The 26,386-nt window shown below is 31.3% G+C and overlaps 2 protein-coding genes across 8 annotated transcripts in view; one reads left to right on the forward strand and one right to left on the reverse strand.

The window, feature by feature from the left end:
- Window positions 1-26,386, reverse strand: part of LOC139513513 (sepiapterin reductase-like) — a 43,413-nt gene that overhangs the window by 8,405 nt on the left and 8,622 nt on the right. Inside the window, exons 2-3 of one of the 7 annotated variants that reach the window (XM_071302102.1) lie at window positions 4,043-4,190; window positions 2,996-3,067 (exon numbers count right to left, since the gene is read on the reverse strand). The exons of 1 other annotated variant lie outside the window; for it this stretch is intronic. In XM_071302102.1, the coding sequence (XP_071158203.1) occupies window positions 2,996-2,997 (2 nt within the window). In that variant the 5' untranslated portion in view covers window positions 2,998-3,067; window positions 4,043-4,190. Of the gene's footprint in view, window positions 1-458; window positions 592-2,995; window positions 3,068-4,042; window positions 4,191-14,358; window positions 14,491-14,743; window positions 14,799-26,386 lie in introns of those variants that run through there. 5 more of the 7 variants (XM_071302101.1, XM_071302104.1, XM_071302108.1 and 2 more) reach the window with 5 other exon arrangements.
- On the forward strand, window positions 600-20,716 carry LOC139513512 (uncharacterized). Its single transcript, XM_071302100.1, has 7 exons — window positions 600-742; window positions 12,946-14,822; window positions 15,745-15,839; window positions 16,176-16,238; window positions 16,627-16,738; window positions 17,110-17,222; window positions 17,923-20,716. Exons 1-7 carry the CDS (start codon window positions 627-629, stop codon window positions 18,034-18,036), a joined length of 2,490 nt encoding a protein of 829 aa, XP_071158201.1. The 5' UTR covers window positions 600-626; the 3' UTR covers window positions 18,037-20,716.

Here is a 26,386-nt window from a genome sequence, read left to right on the forward strand (position 1 = left end):
CTACTTTGACCTGGAGATCAATCTTCTGATATCTCTCTGGTTTGTCTGTTTCCACCGAGTGGCCCGGTGGTTCTCTCCAAGTACTTCAGCTTCCTCCACCATAATAACAGACTTCCCGGTGTCCTACACGCTCCCTTGGCGGTGTTGGGTGGGGATTGTTCTGGTGGTGGGATAATATTGTAAAGGACACATCTCCATTAATCCTTAGGGAGTGTACATGGATCCGCTGTACCCTTGCAGTCAATCATGGGGTGCGTCTAAATTGGCGGAATCTCGAGTACATACATACATACAAGTGTAAATACGTCTATTTGGAATAGTAAGTCTCAGCTCAGGATGAAAGTGAAAAAAATTACTCTTTTAGTATAAATTAACTTATTTTCATATATAGATCCTTTATGATTACTTATATGTCATTGACATATATCCATTATATGAATGTAGGTCAAATTTCTTACCACGGGAAAAGGGAACATGGGAATCCGCAAATTATATTATTACAGTGCGCGGACGTCTCAGAGAACACCTTTGCCAATATCAAACTCGTACCTTCGATAACTCGCCCCAGGAACTTCAGATACTAATCTAACACAGTTATCTCCCCATACAAACTACATTGATGCATCATGGGTAAGACGCGAAATTTGAACGGGGACCGAGATGTGAAAGAATCCGAGATAAAAAATACTTTAGCAAACAGAAATGTCCAGAAGAAAAAGAAGATGTTTTACTCGTTTATTAGGTACTAATCAAAATGTTGTCTTGAACAAGATTGCGAATAAGGAACACTCTTTTCAAAATACGCAAACATTTGTTTGATAAATGTTTTGAGGTTGATGCAAAAAGAAAAACAAAAATAAATGGTCAATATTCCATATGCACAACCATTACAATTGTGTAAAAGATAAACCATTTAAGTCAATAAAATAAAGAAAAAATGTACAATAAAAAAGAGTAGATAACTAGCAGGGACTCGATTAGCAGATTATTTTTGTTTTTGTTTTTCAAATGTTTTTTATTGTATTTCCTGGCTATTTTAGTATTTATCATATTATATGTATATGTTACAGGCATTTTCTAAATTTAGGCATTTTGTAAAATGCCTGAAAATTTTAGGCATTTTCTAAAATGCCTGCAAGATTCAGTCATTTTACATAATGCCTAATTTTTCTAGGCATTTTACAAAATGCCTGGAAAAATTGAAAGGCATTTTACAAAATGCCTGAAATTTGTTTAATAAAATAAAATGTTAAAAAAAACGATTGAAAAATTTGGTGAACAAAGCAGTTTTAGGGTTGATAATTACTGAATGTTTAGAGTTTACATTAATTTTTTTTACTGAATTATTCCAAATTCACACAAGCACAGAGCTGGACAATTATTTGTTATTTCAAAAATGCTTGGATGACAGAACTGAACTGTTACACAATATTTGTCCTGATTTTTTGCAAATACATTGTTTGGCGTAAAATCTGGTTTTTTTTGCGAATATTAAGATTTTTTACCACAGTTAACTACTGTTTTGTTAATTTATCAGACTGCAAAGACCCACGAATTTCCTTGCGGCAGTAAGTCTGACAAATAATATGTTCTTTTTATTGAAACTCAGATACTTATATTTGAATCACAACAACAAAAAAAGGACCTTGAATGGCAAAACCCATGCTAAAGAGGTGAATAAGTTTGGTTGTTGATGTATAAATTCTCATTCTTTCTGAATGGGAACATTAAATATATTGCCGCATGTCAGTAAATTGCAGCACGCTCTGCACATTGAGAACCCTATGATCGTTTTTCAATTGGATTTTTATTGTCCCTATCCAAAACACCGTTATTTCAAAAGCAAGTGGCAGTTAGATTTCAAATTCTTTACCCATGTCAATCCACTGCAGAAATAACCAAGATGAATTATGACCAAACGGTTCTCGTCTTTAAAAATGCATGAAATATTTGCCACTGAAACAAACAAACATCAATCAGTCAAATATAAACAAACGTTTTCTCTGCTTCATATGTTTCAATTCACTATTTTAAATCTAGATGATTTAAAAATTCATTGTAAATGTTATTCTATTGAAAGAACAATTTGTCCTTCTGTCGTTTTGACAACATAATGATAAATTTACTACTAGTAAATAGTTATCAAAAGTACCAGAATTATAATTTAGTACGCCAGACGCGCGTTTCGTATACACAAGACTCATCAGTGACGCTCAGTAACTTAATACAGAGTGAGGACATACTTGACTTAGTTTCACTAAAAGGACATATCATATGACATACAAACCTTCCAATCTGTTTTTTTTTGCAAAATGAATTAATTCTCGAATCATTAGTTATCATGGTTATTTTATTTCCGAGATGTTGTGTTTTTGTCCTTTTTTTTATTGCATCTCAATGATATCTTTTTTCTACAAATTGCCTAAAACTGGACAGGCAATTTGTTAAATTTTGTTCAAAAATTTCAGTCATTTTACAAAATGACTAGGTAATTTTAGTCATTTTGTATAATGCCTGTCAAGATTAGGCATTTTGTAAACTGCCTGAAAATTCAGTCATTTTACAAAATGCCTAAATTTAGAAAATGCCTGTAACATATAGATTATAGGGTTTTCTACACATTGATATCGTAAAATATCAGCCGCGAGCCACAATGTCATGAATGTAAACCTTTTTGGCGAGTGAACGCAGCAAATGAGCTAAAAAGTTTCACATTATTCAGAGCGGCTGATATTTTACGATATCTATATAAGAAGAAAACCTGATTATCTTTTTATCGTTCTATTACTGATCTTTTCCCTCTTCCTAAGACAGTTTTACGCATGACGAAAGCAAGCTTGAAAACGTCTCCTCTCGCATTGTGAAATCGCTGATAACTTCTCCTCTCACATTGTGACATCGCTGATAATGCCTGGTCTCGTTTTGAAGCCTTGATATGTGAATTACAGAGCGACAGAGCAGGGCAATATAGGCGTAGGGAAGGACGATAAATTACATTATTAACGTGTTCAATGTTGGCTTCAGTATTTCTTTGTTTTCCAGCAATGTGCAGTTTACTATCCATATACTGAAAAATTCAAAGAAATATTGTTGTCAAAGTTAAAAACATATACAGTCTGGTAAATCACGGAATTGCAGTTATAAATAACTTATCAATTTTAATATTTTCTATCCCTTCTGAAGGCTAAGACAATTATAACTTATAAGAACAATTTTATTTGTGTTACAGTGTGGATATTACGAAATCAGCTAATGCGAAACATCACCAGCAAATAATTATAAGTCTTAAGAAGGCTATATTATTTTTTTTGTTTTGATGCCTTCATGCACCGCTGTAAGGCGTTAAAGAAAAAAATATAATAGCTCAGCTGTCATAATTATTTGGAATAACAGGAAATATGAAAACCAAGTTGCTTTCTTTAAAAAAACAAAAGCAACACATGAACCTAAGACCGCTGACTGTCGGGTCACCAAAAGATTGTTGCTGAATTTGTGTTTGCTTTTGAATTAAAATAATTGACTGTGAAGAAGCCAGTTGAACGTATATATTTACAGCTTCTATTTGAATAGTTATTTTAAAGCTCGACTATTTTATATATTACTTGGGAATGTACATATTTTTTTCGATTATAACCCATTGGCAAATCTCAAATTCTACTAACTGGATGACTTATGCAAATTGCACAAACCTATCGCATATAAATTTATGTACTCAGTTTGCTTTATAATCTGGAATTCTGGATGCATTCATTTTATCTATCATATCTTTATATTTTGTTTCCTAAATGAATGCCTTATATTCTCAACTCGTATTTGAAGCTGTTTTTACTCATGGAAGATGTTGTATGCGGTTAAACCTGTGGCATGCAATTGATTGGGACCTCTTATGAAGAGACTTATTTTGGTCTCATAAAACATCTCAAATCTTAAGGATTTCCTGATTTTACTTAAATCAATTCAAACATTATACAGAGAAACATAGTTTTACCAAAGAATTTCATGAATTCAGATGTTTTTAACGACCTTGACTGGCTATACAGACCTTGCCCGGTCGGTCCTTGGCACAGCATCAAATGGGAGTTTTTAAAGACCTTGACTGGCTATACAACCCTTGCATGGTCGGACTGGCACAGTAAACCACCTCTCATGTTATACAGGGTTCTCTCCAAGGAGGCCGCTCATGGGGGTGTCTTAAGTAATAACAAAAGCATCAGTGGCGGATCCAGGGGGGGGGTTCCGGGGGTGCGCACCCCCTCTTTATTTTTGCCGATCAATGCATTTGTATCGGGACATATGTTTTGCACCCCCCCTTTGCCCTGTGTGCCCTGGGTTAGCACCCCCCCTTTTGAAAATTCCTGCATCCGCCCCTGAGCATAATTTTTTTTGACAATATATTCACACAATCATTATAATAATTTTTTTAAACAAGATAAACAAATATTAAAAATTCAGTCCCAGATAAACAAAAATTAAAAAATTCAGTCTTAGATTACAGTTACTCATGAAATATTTGGTCTGGTAATTAAATAATCACCATAAAAACATGAAAAACGACAAAGTAAAAATTTTACATTATCAAAAAACCAATGCGTCCTGAACTTTCTGGTGAGTCAAAAGATGGAAAATGGATGGTCACAGTTGTATGACCACAGCTAATTTTTAACCCCTAATTAAAAGCAAGGCCAACAGAAATAATCTTGTTCAGAAAAATGCTTTTCTTAGGTTTAGTGGAAGGTGTAACATTGAAAAAGTTGAATTTCTCTGATGGATGTCAGATTTAATACATCCACCATTAATCTAAAACAATTATTATGCCATTTGGTATTTAAAGGGTAATTATTTGTTGCCATTCAATGTGACGTGGATGGAGAGTTGTCTCAATGGCACTCATACCACATCTTCCTATATCTATTGGAATAATTTACAAGTTTTTCGTCATGTTCATGTCAAATAATTGCTAAAATCAGAGTAGCCTATATAAGTCCACATGTGTTGTTAATTAATGATTTTGTGGATGTAATCAAAATTCAAAGATTTACAAATGTAATTCAATTATTTATGACTTTTAATTTTCATTTCTATTTAAATGTTGTTAAAATGCAACTTATTTCTTGTTGGCTCATTTATTTGTTATTAGAGGTCAATCTTTTATTTCAAGAACTAAGCAAAAAAATTCCACTGCCCAGCCCTGTCCCAAAGTTGTTAAGTAATTGTGCAAGGCCTTCAAAAATTTACCTGGTGGCTTTTAAATGAGCAGTATTTTGAAGATAACTGACATACAAAATTGCATTGTTCATGAAATTATGCTTTTTAGCTCACCTGGCCCGAAGAGCCAAGTGAGCTTTTCTCATCACTTTGCGTCTGTCGTCCGTTGTCGTCTGTTAACTTTTACAAAAATCTTTTCCTCTGAAACTACTGGGCCAAATTAAACCAAACTTGGCCACAATCATTATTGGGGTATCTAGTATAAAAAAAATGTGTCTGGTGACCCGGCCATTCTACCAAGATGGCTGCCAAGGCTAAAAATAGAACATAGGGGTAAAATGCAGTTTTTGGCTTATAAATCAAAAACCAAAGCATTTAGAGCAAATCTGACGGAGTTAAATTGTTTATCAGGTCAAATTTATCTGCCCTGAAATTTTCAGATGGATCGGACAACCTGTTGTTGGGTTGCTGCCCCTGAATTGGTAGTTTTAAGGAAATTTTGCGGTTTTTAGCTTACCTGGCCCGAAGGTAAAAATTGAAAATGTAGGATGACGGAAGCGACTGAAAGCAAGTATCGACAAGAACAGGGCAACTTGTTTTCACTTTTGGGGGTCAGGGAAAGCAAAGTGACAGTCGGGAAAGCGACTTCTTCGCCCTAGTCGCCTGATAGCGTGAGCCCTGATAAGTAGAAAGAAATCTAAATGTCTACGGGATATAACTCTTCCTCCAAAATAATCTAACAGTACAAGTAGATAAAAAAAAACAATTGTATAAGTATTAGACTATTTCCAGGACCCTTGGCTTGACTATGTGTAAGGTACAGTTCTCTAATTTTTGTGCAATTTTAACATTTCTTGTTCAGTGTGAGAAAAATATTTCTTCTCACAAGTGAAAAATCTGTTCTATGCAAATGATTGGTCAAAGTTGAATTGTGGCGTTAAATTTTCTTGGTTTCTTTTGTATTTTCCTATTGTGACGCCATAGAAAAAGAAGATCATGTCTGATGACGTCACATAAAAAGTAGACAACTTTCTTTAAATCTTTGAAAAGGAAGGATAAAAATCATTATAGAAACAGATTCCGCCACTTTAACTCGCGAATTACAATATTTCTTCACTCTAACAGTTAAATTTCAATTATTTACAAAGCTCAGCAAGCCTTGTGCTTTAAATATTAAAACTTAACTGTCTTGAGTGGAAAAATTTCATAACACACTTGTTGCAGTTGTGGAATCTATATTTCTTTTTTGTTCCCAGTGCAACAAGTGGACATAGAAATATTGGACGTCTGCTCTTCCAGTATTGTTAGCACTCTCATCTGTACCATTCTCACCAGTTTTTATGAAAATTTTATCAGAGGTTGATTTCAGCAATAATTTGGAAGAGTTCAAAAATCAGTGTCAATAATTTTTGCATAAGAGTTATGCCCATTGGAAGTATTGTGAAACTTTTTTTTTCATTAAAAGGGTGGTTTCCGACAATAACTCAAAAAACACTTTCACCAATTTGCTAGAAACTTAGGTGATTTTTTTATATAGATCTATTGACATGAGTTCTCTTGTGATTTTTATAAATATTAGATTTTATGTTTCCGTGTTGTGGGATTTTATTCATCATGTTCATTAAAAAAATGGTGGATTTTCCAGTTTTCGCACAATTATTCAAAAATGCTTTCGGCAGTTTTCTGAAACATCTGTGAATTGTTTATATCTGTTGACCTAAGCTCCCTTTCGATTTTTATAAATTATAGGTTTTATTTTCCGAGTTTATGGATTTTGTTTATAAAAAGGGTTGATTTTCCAGTTTTCTTACAATGATTTCAGCAGTTATCATGAACTTTGATGACTGGTTTATATCTATTTTGATAACCTCCCTTTAGTTTTTCATGAATTTCTGATATGACATTGGGAAGTTATTGAACTTTATTCATAAAAAAAGCGACTGGTGTATCATGCGTTCATGGTGCAGCTGTTTATTCGCCTTATTTTACAGCATCAAGACAGCTTTAAATAGAATATATTGAAATAAAAAACTGAAAAGATAATATGTAAACGTAATTAATAGATGGGTAACTTAAAGTATAATGCAAAAAAAAAGATAAATAGCTATGAAAAATTCTTCTTTGTCATTATTGTTTTGGGAATATTTAGAGAAAATGAGGTATTATCACATTCAATATGAAATGGAAAATATTCATTGATTTATAATCTCTTGTTTGTTATTCCTTATGATAAAGTGACAATTAACATAGGATCTGCTAATCTAATGCCATGTATAATATCACCTGTTCACACCTGTATAAGGTATTGTCTACCTAGACAGGATGTCACCTGTGGTTTATTGCAACTTATTAAATATTAAACAAGGTGGGAATTACTAATTTGACCATTTATTACATAAAATTTCTAGTCAATTTTATGGTAGTTTGAAGAGATAAAGTTCAATTAACAGATCAAAGGTTTCAAATATATTATATTGTGATAGATATACTAGTTTTTAATAGAAGCAAACAGCAGAAAAACAGAAATTATTCAATTAGAAAGAGATAGCATTATTGAAAACAGAATAGGCACAAAAATTGGTAAGATTTCGAATAATTTTAAAATAAAATATTGAAATAATGACGATTAATGTATATTTTGGGTGGATTTTTCTGCTACCTGTACCAGAGACATATATCTCTGGGTTTTTTTACTAATCAAATTTAAATACATATTTAAAGTATAGAAGTAACAGAAAAAGTAATTCAGCCAAAAACTGTTTGTTTCATGTATTGTTTTGGTACATATACATTTATGTGATTTAAACTAATGTAACATTGTAATTTTTCTTGCATTTCATCATTGAACAAAGACTTCATCATTAATGGCAATTTTAGAAGTCATTTATTTTATAAATTGCTGTTTAGACACAAATCATTATTATTATGTTTAAACAGTTGTGAAATATTCCATAATAACAACCCTCCCCCAGGTGTTCTAAGTAATCACTATGATAAACATTGATTGTTTGGTCTTAGGATAAATTTGTAGCAAAAAGTTTCTGATCAAAAAAATATTTTGATTTCATGTTTTTGATATTTTTGTTGACACTGTTGCAAAGAAAACAAAAATATTTTTGATAACAATGAGCAGTAAATAAAAACAAGTTTATGTAAACATGCCTGTAAACTGTAAACATGCCTGTAAACTGTAAACACATCTAGATGTCTCTCTAAACAGTTGTCAGAAAACAAAATTGGAAATTTCAAATAATGTTTTTACACCACAGAAATCTGTCTTGAATATTTTAAATAGATTTTTCTTTGTCACATGTTTATCAATGCTTAATATCATCATGATAATAGGTAGGTCTGTGTAAACTTTTTCAAACTTCTTTTCCTCCGAATCTACTGAACCAATTTCTACCAAACTTAAACTGAATGATCCTTAGGGTATCTAGAATAAAGTTTGTGCTTTATTTTCTGTTTCATTAAAAAAAACATGGCCACCATGGCTAAAAATAGAACATAGAGGTAAAATACAGTTTTTGGCTTTAATATATCTCAAAAACTAAAGCATTTAAAGCAAATCTTACATAGGTTAAATTGTTCAATAGAGCAAGTACTATCAGCCCTGAAATTTTAGATGAAACTAACAACGCATGTCCAACTGGCAGGAGTCATCTGACCTTGACTTCATTTTCATGGTTCAGTGGTTATAGTTAAGTATTTGTGCAATGGTCTGTTTTTCTCATACTGTATGCAAAAGGTCTACTATATTTGGTGTATGGAATGATTGTAAGGTGTACATGTCTAGCTGACAGGTGTCATCTGACCTTGACCTCATTTTCATGGTTCAGTGGTCAAAGTTAAGTTTTTGATTTTTGGTCTTTTTTTTTCTAAATACTATATGCAATAGGTCAACTATATTTGGTGTATGGAAATATTTAATGATCTCTATGTCAGTTGCACAAGTTTTATTTGACCTTGACCCAATTTTCACGGTTCATTGCTCTGTGTTAAGTTTTTGTGTTTTGGTCTGTTTTTCTTAAATTATAAGCAATTGGTCAACTTAATTTGTTGTATGGAAGAATTGTTAGCCGTGCATGCCTGCCTGACATGGTTCATCTGACCTTGACCTGATTTTCATGGTTCATTGGTCGAAGTTTAGTTTTCTTGATTATTGTTAAGTTTATGTGACAGTTGTAATAAAGCTTTATATTTAGGACTATAAATACATAATATCAATGATTAGTAAAGAAGGCAAGACATTTCAGCGTGTGTACTCTTGTTGGTTATAATCATTGAATATAAATAAAGATAATGATAAACTGACTGTAAACAGCATTAATGTTCAGCAAAGTAAGATCTACAAATAAGTATATACTAGAACACACCCGTGAAATCGCTGGCATTTAGAGAGCGTGGTTGAAAGTATGTAAACTGTTGACGGGTGGTTTTTTTTAAAGATTTTATGACTAGAATTTCTTTTTTTATATATTTCTGTTAGTTTCAATTTTTTTAGCGTTTCAATCTGTATACTATGAACCGATACATAATTGTATATTGTATCTATTTATTATCGCTTCCAAGTTTATTATTCATTTATTATTCATGGCGGTCACTGATATATTATATGGAGAGTCTCTATATATTATAGTAGTATGATCAAAGTATACATGCAGATTAACGGGCAAATAATTGTCCTGTCCCCAAGAACTTAAGAAAAAATTTCTTAACGGAAGTCTTATATATGACGTTAAAGTCCGTCCAATGACAGAAACAATATCCGGACGCATTTATTGGACAGGACAAGACCTTGGCAGACTCACTATTTAATTCCTTGATACGTATGTACATCCTGAAGTTGGTTTCCATTCTCAAACTTTAGTTTGGCTATACCAAATGTTATGAAACTTAAACACAATGCTTATTACCACGAAATACAGACTAAGTTTGAATTTTGGTGGTGTCACTTTAACTTCTTGAGTTATGCCTCTTTACAAATTGATTAATTGCTGAATTTTTCGTTTCCTTTTAGGCTTTCTCTGACTTTAGTTTGGCTCAACCTAATGTTATAAATCTCATTCATAATGCTTATTTCCACAAAAGACAAATCGAAATTGAATTTTGGTGGTGTGACATGTCACTCTAACTGCTCTAGAGTTATGCCCCTATACAAATGGATTAATTGCTAAAATTTTTGTTGCCGTTCTCTAACTTTAGTTTGCCCCTATCAAATGTTATGAAACTTATACACAATGCTTATTACCACAAAACACAGATCAAGTATAAATTTAGGTTGCATGACTTTTACTGTTCTAGAGATGCCCTTTTACAAAAGGAAAGAATTGCTGATTATTTTCATTTCTGTTCTCTTACTTAAGTTTGTCTCTACCAAATGTTATAAAAAGTTATATAAACAATACTTATTACTACAAAACTCAAATCAGTAAAAATTTGGGAAGCGTCACTTTTACCATTCTTCAGTTATACCCTTTTATATGATATGCAAGCTGGGGCATCATCTGTGTTCCATGGACACATTCCCCATTTATTTTTAATAATTTTCGTCCTTAACACAAATTAAGCTATATAGTATTTAGATATACTTGTAAAAAATACATTTTTTTCATTAGGAAAATACATATTTTTTGCCAGTTGTACATATATACATTAAAATATAAAAATTTGTGAAACGTTTGTCCAAGCAAACAATATAAAGCGTAAAAGGATTAAAATAATTTCCAATACTAGGGGGTTTGAATGATTTTCCACACTTCTCATAAACCTGTGAATTACAAAGTCAACAACTTTAATAAATTAGTATCTTGGACTTAATTTTCTGAGATAAGTAAAGATAAATGTTATTATACCTGTGGAGTTAATCACCTTTGTAATCAAAACAATTAAATAATTACCTGTTAATTACACCAAGTACCTGTGTGATATTTTTGTTTTCCTTGGGAATTTTGAGTTTGAGCACCCCAAGCTGTCGAATTTATGTTTTGAAAAAGATATATTTTAGAAGTGTTATTTTTAATAATAATTTACAAAGTAGTATTCAGCTGATAGACAATTTTGGAGTACAACTTGCAAGTAATAGATTAATAAACTGGCTGTTTGGATATTTTGGTGCCAGTATAAAAATATCATTAGACAAAGTACCATTTCAAGTCACTTTTTAAATAGGAGAAAATAATTACAAAAAATTTAACTTGTAGTAAATAATTGTTAATGAGGAACTTGACCTAAAGCAATTCCACACATTGATGAAACTATTTCATAAGGACAGGGAAATCAGGTGAGAAAATCACTTAAATTACTTCAAAGAGATCGATTTAATTTGCAAATTAATAAAGGGAAATAATGTTTATCACTTGACACATTTTTTATCCACTTAAAAATATTTAATTTGAAAGTTTTTTATTTCAAAAAGAATAAAGAAACCTGCAAGGACATCTTTTTGAATAATGAATGTTAAATTTTTATTTCTTTATTTATATTTGTTTGAAAAATTTATCAATATTTATTGATATGTTCATATATTAGTAAAGAAACTGTAAAATAATCATGGTTGACTAAAGAGTTACCTGTCATGTATAGGTGAGTGATTGATGTCATTTTATACAATATAAATGTCAAATATTCTTTTAAATCAATTATTTAATGTTTATTTCTTATTGCAAATTGTCACTTTCTTAAAGCTTCCACAAATTTAGGTTAAAAAGTCCAGTATTTGTCTTTAACAGGTATGAATGATGTTTTAACCTTAATTTGAGTATGTTTTAAAGATTTTTTGTAAAATAAATCTGTTTATTAATTTGTACCACCCTCATGACCCTTGAGATTTAATAATAAAAAAAATAATTTATACATTTTTGTGTTTGAAAAAATTTGTCCCTCAAAAATATTGATGATTATTCTTTTAAATTTTATGAAAAAAATGAAAATTATAATTTATTGCTTTAAATATTCAAAATGAAAAGTAAATGTTCATGAAAACAGTTGTCTGTAATTTCCAGTTGGTAAATAGTTAAAAAAAAAAGGTTAACATTTTTTTAAAGCAGGAAATGAAAAAGTCCTTGATGTTCATGTTACACTTATAATGTTGGTTTAATTGTAAACTAGTAATCCTCTTAAATGATTGGAAATTGAGCTGTATGGCCTCAGGTTGTCTGCATGGCTTTGTCATCTGTGTGCTCCTTATCAGATGTTTGACCTGTGAATTGGGGCTTCAAAAGGGAAATTTACAGGAAAATAGTTTGAATTGTACATTTTAAGCTATTTTATGATATTATTTATTTGAAGAGAATATTTTATCAATTCATCGCTAACTTAAATTATCTTTTATTAAACTTTTTTTTAAAGAAAATTAATAAGTATTAATGGTAACCTATAACAAATCCTTGTTGGGGTCCCCAGGAAAAATAATAAGATTTGATAAGATAGCAATCAGAAAATAGCCTGTGATTTGTAAATATGTTGTTTTTCTGGCTTTTACTGGACAATAACAGGACACAAATATCAGTTGACTAATGCTATGACATGTTGAATTATTGTGAGTCCATACAACATTAAGAAAGGATGTAAATATTTTTATGCATTTGAGGAATATATTATTTAATATTTGGTGGCTTAGATTTAGCAGAATTTTAAATGTTGAGGATTGGAAAATAATGGAAAAATGAATGTAAACCTGATAGTGCTCTTAATTTGAAATTTACATATTTGTCTACATTGTAATGAAATTTTTTGCAGAAGAATCAGCACAGAAGAGGAAGAAGACGACAACGTATTCTTAGATGAAGGTAGTGACCAGAAGATGAAGAAAACCCAGAAACGTCGTACTGTATTGTTTATTCCTGGATTCCGTAAAAGTAAGAAGACAACTGTCAGCGTAGAAAATGATGTACCTCAGGAGCAGATGATTGTATTAGGAAATGTTTGTAGAGACACTGATTCTGTTCTGTATAGGAGCAACCATGACACTGATACACATGTGAAAGGTTCATCAAGTAGTAGTATTTCAAGTTTAGATACTTTAGTTTCTATTGATAGTGGAGTGGATTGTGGTCAAATATCTACAAGTAGTCTGAGTAGTATAGAAAGTTTAGGTAGTTCCTATGAAGTAATGAGTGATAAACACTGTAAACCCTGTGGCCGAGCACCCATTGCTTCGCCAGAAGATGATTTATTATTAGAGGATGCTAATTCAAAGCATGAAAAAGACAATTCAAAGTATGAAAATTTGACATTTACGCATAATACTTCTGCCTCATCCTTTTGTACTTTAAGTGACAATAATTCTTCTTGTACTTGTGGACGTTGTGGTTCCTGTTGTGATTCAGAATCGTCAGAATCTGAGAGTGAGGATAGTTTACAGAGAACACCTGCACAGAGTGAATCTGAAAGTGATTCAGATTCTGGTAGTAAAACTAAATCACATAGAAGTCAAAGATATGATTCTGACACAGACTCCGATTCTGATTGTGAACAATCTAACCAATGGTGCTTAAATTCTTCAGTTTTACCACCAACAAATGTTAAAACTGACAAGACCAATCAACCAGTGAAGAAATTAGCTAGAAGTAATAGCAGACTGAATCTCTCACTCAGGAAGTTTATGAAAAAAGGCAGTAAATTGGACTTATCAATAAGGAAATTCATGAAAGGCAGCAAAAAGACTGATTCGTCTACAAATAAAAACAATTGCACTTTAAGTGTTCCTGAATTAAAAGCTTCACCCAAAAGAGTTCTCCAAAAGAGACCGCCTTTAGAGTGGAACAAGTCATCCTCACTGAAAAAATGTTCTTCAGTTGATAACAATTCTGTGATTTTATCAAAACATTCAAACACTTTGCCAGTAAGATGCTCTAGTAGTTTGACAGTGAACAAGTCTTTATGTGACACTTTGCCATTAAGATCCTCTAGTTCTATGTCAGTGAACAAGTCTTTATGTGATAATTTTTGTGAACCATACTCTGATAGTGACAGCAGCAACTTTTCAAGGTCACGTTCAGGAAGTGATAGTAGTGGAAGTAGTTTTAGAGGTCGTAGTGGAATCAAGTTAGGAAACAGTGTTAAAAAACTTCATCGAAGTAAGAGTGATTGTTCTACCAAACCTCAATTAGTATTCAACAAAAGACTAAATATATCTCAACCACTTGATACCTCTAGATCATCTCGACAGGTTATCAGTAACAGTCCAGCTTTACAAATTCGTTCACATAGCATGGTAGAAAATCACTGTGACATTGACATTGATACATGCAAGAGTCCTTTAGAAGTTCGTCAATCGATGGAGAAAACAGCTTTCTGGATCGAGAACAATGACTATGACAAAACACCAGATGTGTCATCAACGGAATCGTTGTTACAGACGAGTCGTGACGTGTCAGAATCAGACCTCTGTAATCAGATAATTGGTATATACTTTGGTGAAGAGAACGATAGTGATTCGTCCTTATCATCATCCTGTCTTGACAACACCATGGATACATCTCTTATTTCTGATGACCTTGTGTCTAATGTTTCATCTACCAGACTAGAGACAAACCTTGATGATTTCTCCATGGCAACATTTGTTCCTGCACCTTATCAAACAGCTGAGGCTAAAACCAGAAAAATTAGTAAAGGTAATTTGTTTTTTAAATGTTCAGTACATTAATTATGATAAATATCTTAAATAATGTAAATACAAAAAGCAAAATGCAACCAAAACATGAAAAATATATTCTTTAATCTTAAGTTCAGTGGTAACACCTTTATGTCCTCACTATACACATGATACATGGAAAATCTTATTTGAGCTCAGTATATTAACTGCTCAGTAGAGATAATATTTTGGGGGGGATAAACAATTCTTGCAACCACCTGAACAGCAACTAATTGTATAATTTATTATGTGCAACAATTTGTATCAATGCAATGTCATCAAAGTTAGGCTTAAATGAACGATTTGAAAATAGACAGAGAAAGCTTGTTTGTTCCAGAAAATCCAGTTGAATGCTGTAAAATAATTCCTATAATCCGTTTGTTTATGATCAGAAATTTCAAGATAACCAATGTTGCTATTTGTAACATACAATGTAATTTACACTTCAACTTTGTAATGAAACAAGGGTTGTTTCCATAGAAGTTCAAATAAATGTCAATTAAATCTATCCATTGGGAAAATGTCACTTGAAAATTCTAGAATTTTCCTGATGACAAATATTGACAAGTTAATAACAATGCTGCCTATATAAACTGGAAATATTAATTGTATGTCATAGATTGTAGAATAATAATAGACGACAACACTTGCATATTATCTTAGGCTTAAAATGAAAAGACAAGTTCTTGTTCTTAGAAAACCAGGTAATGTTAATTATATTGTTTTATAAAGAGTTACAGAGGAAGGTCATTAGAATTGATATGAATGCAATTTGTATGTTCAAAATATTGGAGGTTACAAAAAATGGGTATCAGTAAACTTGTGATAAATGCATTTTATTTGTTTCCTAGACATTAATAGCAAACTAAGTACAAATTTTATTATTCCAATTTATATTTCAGCTGAGAGTGTCCCTGATAAGAAAGTTAAGACAGCTGATACAAAGATGACAAGTAAAGTGGTTCTTAAAGAAAGGGTGGATAACTCTTACAATAAGGTACGATCACACATCTGTCTTTATGCAAGATATTTAATGAGTTTTATAGTTTTGTTTTATTTCTTGTTTTATGATAAATGGGCATAGATAAAAAAAAATGTAGGATTAAAATCATGGTTTAAATTAAGGGTGCAGTACAATCATTTGTGAGTTTCCTTTTATAACATTTCTTGCTTTGCCTATAGATTCAGCCTAACAGTGAAATTTCTGTAAATTGTTTTGAGAAAAATTTGAAGTATCTTATACCCAGCCAGACCTTGTTATTCATTTTGATCATTTAGGTTTAATTATAACCTATATTTACAAATCTTTTTACTAAATATTCTTCTATTTCAGTCTTCAGTAAAAAGTGAATCTGCTGCAGATGTCACATGTCACAGTAAAAAGACCAGGATGTTGGTAAGTCTAACCTCAAAAGATCTGTTCATGCTATTGTTAAAAACTTACAAAAGATTACAGCCTTGTTCAAGCTAACAAATTAAAATTAAATTTTGTAAATATGCAAGAAACAAGTTTATAATTTGCAGTTTGAAAGCAAAGTCAATTATTGAATGAATTTATGCAAATAATAAATTTTAAATGAGGTTGTTTTATTTAAAGATAGGAATTCAAATCTGGAAAAAAAAATACCAGTGGTTGCATTCATTCAATTAACACTTCAAGTCAGTTATCTTTAAAGAATAAAATCTTATTAATATGGGGAAAAAATCCTTTTCTACCATTTTTGTATATGTATAACTTATATTTTCAACGTCTATCAATATAATAAGTATTTGATTCCTTACAGAGTGAAGAAGAGATAGACACTATCACAAAGATCCACACAATATGTAATGGCCAGAGAACTGTACAGTATCTAGATCTCAATGATATTCCTCTTAACTTCAAACATTTTCCTCGTAAGTATACTTTGACCTATAATGGTTTACTTTTATAAATTGTTATTTGGATGGAGAGTTGTGTCATTGGCACTCATACCACACCTTCCTATATCTAATCACAAGTTTTATGTCTTAGTGATACAAATCAGTACTATTTTGGATTATTAGTGTTACGATTTGTGAATTAATTTTGTAAAAAATAATTTACTAGTGCACTAAATGAAAATGTAATATAAACAGGTTTTCAAAGAGAATTTATTATAGGGTATAGAAATTCATGTAGGGATAATAATTAGAATATTACATGCAGATGATTTTTAAGATTGACTCCATTTACATCTGAATATAGTGACTAATAATGTAATTTATTGTTTTAATTATTATTTCAGCTCCCAAGAGAGCCAGTAAGGTAGTCTGGAACCATGACATTTCTACAGATGAGAAGATACACCATACGCCTCAGTCAAAACTACCATCCCTACCCAGACCTATACTACAACAGGTTTGTTTATATTATTATTCTTAAAGGTTGAAAATGATACTTGTTAGACTAAACACAGTATAAGTTGCTTGTACATTCCAAAAAGGATGTTGTACAAAATAATGAGCTATTTCTTTACTCTTTAAGTTTAAAATGTAGAATTTTTGAAAGGATAATTATTTTTTACCTAATACCAGTTTTGGCCATACTCAAACAACATTGATGATAAATGTTGTTGAAAAAAAGAAAAAGAAAAAGAAAGATATCTCCCATAACCTAAGTTTTTACAGTAATTTCTCATTGTTATTTTTTTAACCATTAAAAAATGTTTCAACTTTAAACTAGATCAACCTGCAATATTCAACTGTTTATCAATGATTCACACTAAACTCCTATATTTGACTATTCTAAATCAACTATACTCCAGTTTTCGTAGATTGGATGTCCAAAAACTTTCAACATAGTTAAAATGTTGTTTATTTAAGTAAACTTTAATATTTGATGATATATTACTCTATAGTGATGTATTTCAACGAAAATGATACATGTATAAAAATAACTGGAACACAGTATAAAAACAAAAATATTTGCAGTAACCAAATTTTAATATGATAGTCTTTAAAAAGTTGTAGTTGCATTTTTTTTTATTGACAGCTATGCATAAACAGTTAACATTTGAATAGCCTTAGATAAATATATCAACATTTTAATTATATTTCAGAAGCCAAAAGATTTTACCTACCCATATAAAGAAGATGAGCCTTCTCCTATAGTGATAACAAAAGTTCGCAGAAGTAAATCATTGCCAAGAAAATCCAGAGAATGGCCTTGGTAAAGAAAAGAGAGTTGAAAACAACACAGCAATGTTAACAGTCGTCTTTCATAGTGATCACCAAAGTTCATCACAGTCATTTACTGCCAGGAGATGGCCAGGGTGTATCTCAGAAACATTTACTGCCAGGGGATGGCCAGGGTGTATCTCAGAAACATTTACTGCCAGGGGATGGCCAGGGTGTATCTCAGAAACATTTACTGCCAGGGGATGGCCAGGGTGTATCTCAGAAACATTTACTGCCAGGGGATGGCCAGGGTGTATCTCAGAAACATTTACTGCCAGGGGATGGCCAGGGTGTATCTCAGAAACATTTACACAGCTTTGTTATTGTTGGACTAGTGCCTTGATACTTAATTATATGTTTTTATGGGAATATGAATGAAAAGGAATTTGTTATTTCAATGACATTTTTATAGAATGAAACTTTGTATGTATGAATACATGATTGTTATGAATGTTGTCATTTTGTGAGTTTTATATCATAGAATTTTTTATAAGAGTGTTTGAATTTCTAAGTTGAAAATGGGAATGGTTTATATATTTTTAAGAAAGATTGAGTGAATTTCCATGAAAATATATGAAATAGTTTCATATTGTATAAACTTTTTTCTGAACTGTATTTAACACAATCAGTGCTTTGTATGTTTTAATAGAAACATACTTGTTTAACTTATTTATTAAACGAATTGTTATCAAAAGTGTATGATCGTATTGAATTGTAAAAACTTTTTATACAACAAGAAATCACTCATGTATTATTCATCCTTATTTATTTATTAATGATACATATTGAAATAAAATTCAGAAAACAAGATTTAATAGTTGGTATTCATTTTATTCATACACCATTTTTGATGTTTCTAGAAAGTATGAAATGAAGGGAGTAACTTAGGATGTTTAGCTTGCAATAAGCTGTTTTGATATAGGAATAAACTTTGAAAGTTAACTGCAACTTATTTATAGTTAATGGCAGTGTTGTATAGGTTGCTTTGATTTTTGCAGTGTCTGTTCAAGACAACTATTTTTTCACATAACCTGCACAATGTTCAAGGTTAAAATATGTGTGGTAAATACAAGGTAGCTTAATTTACAGGACGAAACAATATTTATTCCTTGGGGAGAAATATGTAAATTATTTGTCCTTGAAAGATGAAGAAAAGCTTAGTGTTTGTCAAATTGTTCTTATATTAAACATTTATTTTTTATTGAAAAGAAGGTCGCTGTAGTGACCACTGACATATGATATTGATGGAAATATACTCTTGACCAATCCTTTTCAACTAGAATGGACCATAATAAATTGTCATTCACATAAAATAATTGAAAGTAAGTGTCAATAGCTGACATTGAATTAATCTAAGTGGGACAAAAAAATCATTTCATGATATTTTGGGCCCTAAATTTTATACATTGGTGGAATCTGAAGATAATCTAGATTTTCAGGTTCATACGAAGCTCCATTAATAGTGGACTGAACTTGTAGAAGATTTTAAGAAGTTTGACTAAAGATCTTTGACATTGATGTAATAGGGTTACAATTGTTGGAGAAATTGAGTAATATGTTTTTATTAAATACATGTATATCAAACCTTTTTTTATAGGTATTTTGTAATTTTATATGAGAGATTGTTTTGAGTTGTCTCCTATATGAAAATCTCCACATTGTTATATACGGGTAAAATTTTATATGTTTTGAAATATTTTTTTAATGATTTTGTATTCTTATCACTGTCTCATATTTAAAATGTTTTTTTGAGGCTTTACATGGAATCTTGTCAAGCTCAAGAAGACAATTGCAATGAAATTGATACTCATTATGTTAGAAGAATTTTAGTTTTATTTGTGGCTTAGTTTTATCTTGCTTTTGTTTTTTTTATTTCAGATGTGCAATACACCGTAAGGCATTTTAAACACTAGTCTGTATTTCTTTTGAGTTTTTTTCCCTTCTTATTCCTCTTTTTTAGCTTTCATATTTGTTGTTCTTACTTCAATTTTTTCTTGGTTTTTTTTCTTGTTTTACACACTGTTTCTTATTTCAGTATAGTAGGTAAATGTCTTTTTTAGTCATGTTTGTATGTCTTTTTTTTTATCAAATTAACTTTGTGAAGATGTTGCTTTGATCAGGCTACAGAATACAAATTAAATTTTGTGCTTGTTTGAATTCCTCAGATTTCTGATATCTAAGCAATGAAGGCCTTTCTTTAATGTTTAATCTAATGACACATTATATTTTTTTATAACTTTTTATATAACTTTTATAATTACTAGGTTTTATTTTAATTTAAATCAAATTTTATAAAATTTGCATTAAGTATACTGTTATAAAAATAAATATTTTCAAAGACCAAAGATTTATTTTTTGAAAAAAGATAAGTATCAAGATTAGTTAATTTAAGATTTTGACAGGTGAGTAAAACAAGTGACTATATTATGTGTTAAAAGTATAGGGCTAATGACAGGTAAATATTTTATTGATTTGTCTTTGATAAAATGATGACAGAGCTATTTTTTTTAAATATAGTGCTATGTATTATACAATCAAATACTTTGAAGGAAATATTGAAAAAAGTAGACTGATTGGTGTAAGAATTAAATTGTTCAGGAAAACACCTATTTATTTCCTGACACTAGTCAACTTGTTAACAACAACATTTGTAAATAAATAATTCAATCAGCCAAACTGATCTTGTGGTTTTATTAGTCCCCAACCGACAAATTCCAAGGTGACTTAAGGTTGGAACTCAGTACATCTGGAAAAACAGTTTTTCCACACTTTTTATGACCCACCTACGATAGTAGAGGGGGCATTATGTTTTCTGGTCTGTGTGTCTTTTAGTTTCACCTTTCATCTGTTCGCCCGTCTGCCATGGTTCAGGTAATGGTTTTGGGGCATCAGTGTATTATGGACCTAGAAGGTTTAGCATAAAAAGAACATTCAGCTCTTCCTTTGGTCTGTCTCACTTTGATCAACTCCTCATAAAATTGAACATTGTTGCTTTGTGATGTCAAACAAACAAAAAAGAAAATAGCTCTGGTTTTGTATAAACAAGGGAATTTATTCTCCGTATGCAGGCACTGCAGGAATATAGCTAAAAAGAAAAGGAATTATCTTTTTTGTCATAAAGTTTTGTTTAAAACTGACCCTCATTATCAATTCCTAGGTATGAATCAGTCTTAACTGTTTCTGTGGTATCCTTTGTTTCAAGGATAGTTAACATAAAAATATGGCCACTGCAGGTCTTCTTACGACTGGAAGTAAAACCCTGGTCAAAGTTATTTCTCTGTTTGCATGTTCGTGTACAAGTTGGCAGTCATGCCCGATGAGAATATGGGTTAAATCTGGTGCCTCGTGAAGCAAGTTGAAAACCCTTGCAAAAACTCTTTGGTACCTTTTGTATGGCTAAATGTCTGTCCTTATACAATATGCCCTCTGATCCAGTGGCAGTCGACATTTCCCCTACCATCATCCTGGACGACCTCGATTACAGTCGTTATTGTAAACTTGTTCTTGTTTAAACATGCATGAAATATTTGCGACTGGACGTTAAGCAAAACAAAAATCGTTAAGTTGTAGCGGAATGTGAAATTTAAGGATACTAGTATCTTCTATTCATTCTTCCCTAAAATCTCATCCATGTATATAATCTCATAAGAATAAATTAATAAAGTCGGATAAAAGAGAAGCATAGTTGGTGCCCATTTGAAAGCTGATTGTTTAAAAACGTTTTTCAAACAAAACACTAGATTTCAATAAATACATTAATCATTATGATAATGTCATTTACAGACATGCTCATGCGTGAGGACACTTATATAATGTTTGTAACCAATAAAGTAAGAAGACCCAAAGGAACATGTAATAGAACTTTGATTAACTAGGATTTTTTGCTCATTGGTAAGCGCCTAAAGGATAAAAGTTGAATTTTCAATACCTTATTACGGAATTAGGCCAAGGATTTGTATAGTGTACTCCCAGATTTGTATTTGTTGTCTTTTTGTCTTGGATGTATAAGTACCCGTCCCCCTCTACTCTGTGTTTTTATGAGATGTATTTCTTTTTGTATCCATCTGACGAGTTAAGCCTTTTTCTACTGATTTTTATACGACCGCAAAAATTAAAAAATTTTGGTCGTATATTGGTATCACGTTGGCGTCGTCGTCGTTTGTTTTCGCACTATAACTTTAGTTTAAGTAAATAGAAATCTATGAGATTTTGACACAAGGTTTATGACCACAAAAGGAAGGTTGGGATTGATTTTGAGAGTTGAGGACTGAACAGTTTAGGAATTAGGGGCCCAAGTAAGCATTAATCTTGGTTTTCGAACCATATCTTTAGTATAAGTAAATAGAAATCTATGAAATTTAAGCACAAGGTTTATGACCACTAAAGAAAGGTTGGGTTTGATTTTGGGAATTTTGGTCCCAACAGTTTAGGAATAAGGGGCCCAAAGAGTCCAAACTTGAACTTTGTTTGATTTCATAAAAAATTGAATAATTGGGGTTCATTGATATGCCAAATCTAACTGTGTATGTAGATTCTTAATTTTTGGTCCCGTTTTCAAATTGGTCTACATTAAGGTCCAAAGGGTTCAAAATTAAACTTAGTTTGATTTTAACAAAAAATGAATTCTTGGGGTTCTTTGATATGCTGAATCTAAAAATGTTCTTAGATTTTTTATTATTGGCCCAGTTTTCAAGTTGGTCCAAATCGTGGTCTAAAATTAAACTTTGTTTGATTTCATCAAAAATTGAATAATTGGGGTTCTTTGATATGCCAAATCTAACTGTGTATGTAGATTCTTAATTTTTAGTCCAGTTTTCAAATTGGTCTACATTAAAGTCCAAAGGGTCCAAAATTAAACTAAGTTTGATTTTAACAAAAATTGAATTCTTGGGCTTTTTTTTTATTATGGGCCCTGTTTTCAAGTTGGTTCAAATCAGGATCCAAAATTATTATATTAAGGTATTGTGCAATAGCAAGAAATTTTCAATTGCACAGTATTCAGCAATAGCAAGAAATCTTCAATTGCACAGAATTGTGCAATAGCAAGAAATTTTCAATTGCACAGTATTGTGCAATAGCAAGAAATCTTCAATTGCACAGTATTGTGCAAAAAGCAAATATTTTCAATTACACAGTATTGCGCAATAGCAAGAAATATCTAATTGCACAATATTGTGCAATAGCAAGAAATTTTCAATTGATTGGAGTTATCTTTCTTTGTCCAGAATAGTAGTTGAATCAACTAAAAGCATTGTTTTATACAATATAAAATGTATATTCACTTTTACTACTAACTGATAAATTAAAACAATCTTTACCATTCAGTGATAACAAGCACCTTTTGTTACATTTTAATATTTTATGATGTATTTAAATGAGTAGTTATTGTTGCAAACTCCATTAGAAATTTGAATTGAGATCAGTTTTGGAAAAAGGGAAAAGGGGGATGTAAAAACAAAAAGGGGGGTGGTTAATCTTTTTTCATTTCAGATTTCATAAATAAAAAGAAAATTTCTTCAAACATTTTTTTGAGAGGATTAATATTCAACAGCATAGTGAATTGCTCAAAGGCAAAAAAAAATATTTCAAGTTCATTAGACCGCATTCATTCTGTGTCCGAAACCTATGCAGTGTCAACTATTTAATCACAATCCAAATTTAGAGCTGAATCCAGCTTGAATGTTGTGTCTATACTTGCCCCAAACGTTCAGGGTTCAACCTCTGCGGTCGTATAAAGCTGCGCCCTGCGGAGCATCTGGTTATAGTTTGTTCTTATGTTGTACTGTTACACCACTGTCCCAGCTATGTTAGGGTAAGGGTGAAGCGCTCACAAAACATGTTAAACCCTGCCATATTTCTTAATGTGTCAGTCCCAAGTTATGAGCCTATAGATCAGCGGTTGTTGTTGGTTCATGTCTGTTATATTTGTTTTTCCTAAATTGTTTGGTTATAAATTAGGTGGTAAGCTTGCTCAATTGAATTGGTTCCTATTTTTCAAGTGGGGGCCTTTTATAGCCGACCATCCGGTATAGGATTTTCTCATTGTCGAAGGCTGTTCGGTAGCCGATAATTGCTTACATCGACTTCATTTGAACGTTGGTGGATACTTGTTATATTGGCAATCATACCACATCTCCTTATTTTTATATTACGTTTTCTTTTCGGTTATACAATCTATTAACATCTGTGTATCTGTAAATGTGCTGACTTGAAATAAAGCTTATTGTATTGTAATGTAAAACTTATTTCTCATACCGGGGCAATAAAAATTCCGACAAAATCAAAGTATCTGAAAGTGTCGCAATTACTAAATGCATTTTAGAAGTGTCTCAAAATTATTACTAGATATAAACGAAACTTTGCCAACTAACATCTTCGGGATATTGTAAGATTCAAGTTAGATAAATTATGTAAAACAGTTGTTTGTGACAGAACCAAATATGGATACTATACCACATCATGGCCTCGTCAGTCAGAAATGAAAATCTCACGTTCTTAGGATACGTCATCTTGTCATAAAACTTAAGGATTCGTATTCAATTGAATCCTTTTAAAGATGACATGTTAATAAACTGATAAAAGTAATGCCAGCCGAAGAAGCTAAAAGTTTTAAGATTCTCAAGTCTGCCTATAACTTAATTTCCCAGAAATAAGTAAAGTAGAATGTAAAACTTCTTGATATCCAAAAAGAGAAGACTTTAATGTTTTCAAGCTTTTTGCAGACATCTCATATCAATTCAAGCTGCCATATAAAGACATTAACTTCTCTTTGACAATTTCCTATGACTATAATGATAAAGTGTAATGTTTTACTATAACAGCAGAATCGGTTAACGGTCTCCTGTAAATACAGCCCGTAACAGAGTAGTGATGCGTTTCTTTACCGTCAGAATAAGTTACGTTATCGACAAACTTATTTCAGAAGTGATATAATTTAATTTTCTTCATCGACAAAATATTTCATGTCCAACGTGTAAGTTTTCATTGTTTAATTCGAAGTTATTTTAACACAGTAAAACATATTTTTTTTATAATCAACCTCTGTCATTGGCATTTAAACGGTAAAGGATCAAATACGGGATCTCCGAAATTTCTATCATTTGTTACGAGGAAATCATTATTCAATCGAACATATGTCTTTGTTCATGACACATATTGTGAAATACAAAGGAGTTGAAATTATCAAATACTTTCGAACTGACGGAAACAAAAATACATAATCTAGAATGTGTGTTCTGTCATAAACAATGGCTTCGTCGTGCGCATCGACGAGATCATGATGTTACATGTAACGGTTCTTAGCTGTAGAAACAGTTGGTTCGACCTCGATAAAATCTTTATCAATTTAATATAAGCGATTAATATTCATGACTACAATGATGATGAATTTATTGGAGTCAAATCCACTGTTTCTACTGTAAACACGAACTCGTCGGTTAGTGCAATGAAGACACTTTTAAAGATTGAGATTGTTGGTTTATTCCACCTTCGAGGTATTAAAATTATTGCAGTGTTTATATAAAGTTAAATTTATTTTCAAATCTCTTCTGTTTAAAATTGTCGAAACTTCCGTTTAAGATTTCTGTGGTAAACTATCTATTCTATTGTTAGGACCATTTTATAATAAATACCCTTTTGTACAAGAATACTTTCTTTATAGAAGTATAGATCTGCTGGTTATAGATTATTTTTTTATAACTTTCATTATTGTGACGACGCGCTATGAAATTCAGATTAATTTATAAATGAAGTTGTATATAAATTTTTGGTCATAAACACAAATCTTTTACAGTTCGACGAGTGCGTCAATATTACAGTAGTCTGTTTACTGTAATTTACTAAGCTTGGCCCGATTCATCTGTCATTTATGGAAACTAATTCACCACTTTCTGAGACATTCCTTTTTATTTTACCATCAGACATGGAGCTACATTTGTAACTAAAGGAAAACTTTCAAATTAAAGAAATTTGACATGATATAATGAAACTTTCTTATAATCAATTAAATGACTGCTTTTCTTAGATATGTGATTTTTCATGGTCAAACTTTTTCATTGTTAACGGACATTTTGAGATTTATTATTGTAAAAAAAATTGTGTTTTTTTTAAAGAAACCAACATTCAACATTTAAAACTTCATGAACATGTACAGGAAGCTGAATTATTGCACATCAATGTAATAACCTACTACTTAAAATTGTACTTCGATCTGTTGCGTCCTTAAAATGTTCTGACCGTCCTAAGATTTAATGTACGGAAATATTTCGGTAAATTAAATTCAAATCCGAATTGAATGTTTATGACACACAAAAAGAGAAACCAGAATCTCTTGATGACCAAACGTAT

The sequence above is a fragment of the Mytilus edulis genome, chromosome 2, assembly GCF_963676685.1.
Source record: "Mytilus edulis chromosome 2, xbMytEdul2.2, whole genome shotgun sequence".
Classification (NCBI taxonomy): Eukaryota; Metazoa; Mollusca; class Bivalvia; order Mytilida; family Mytilidae; genus Mytilus; species Mytilus edulis.

Coding starts and splice junctions, on each gene's coding strand:
- LOC139513512 (XM_071302100.1), top strand. CDS start 627: ATGGGTAAGACGCGAAATTTGAACGGGGACCGAGATGTGAAAGAATCC. Junction 14,823..15,744: donor AACCAGAAAAATTAGTAAAG/GTAATTTGTTTT, acceptor TTTATATTTCAG/CTGAGAGTGTCCCTGATAAG. Junction 17,223..17,922: donor CCAGACCTATACTACAACAG/GTTTGTTTATAT, acceptor ATTATATTTCAG/AAGCCAAAAGATTTTACCTA.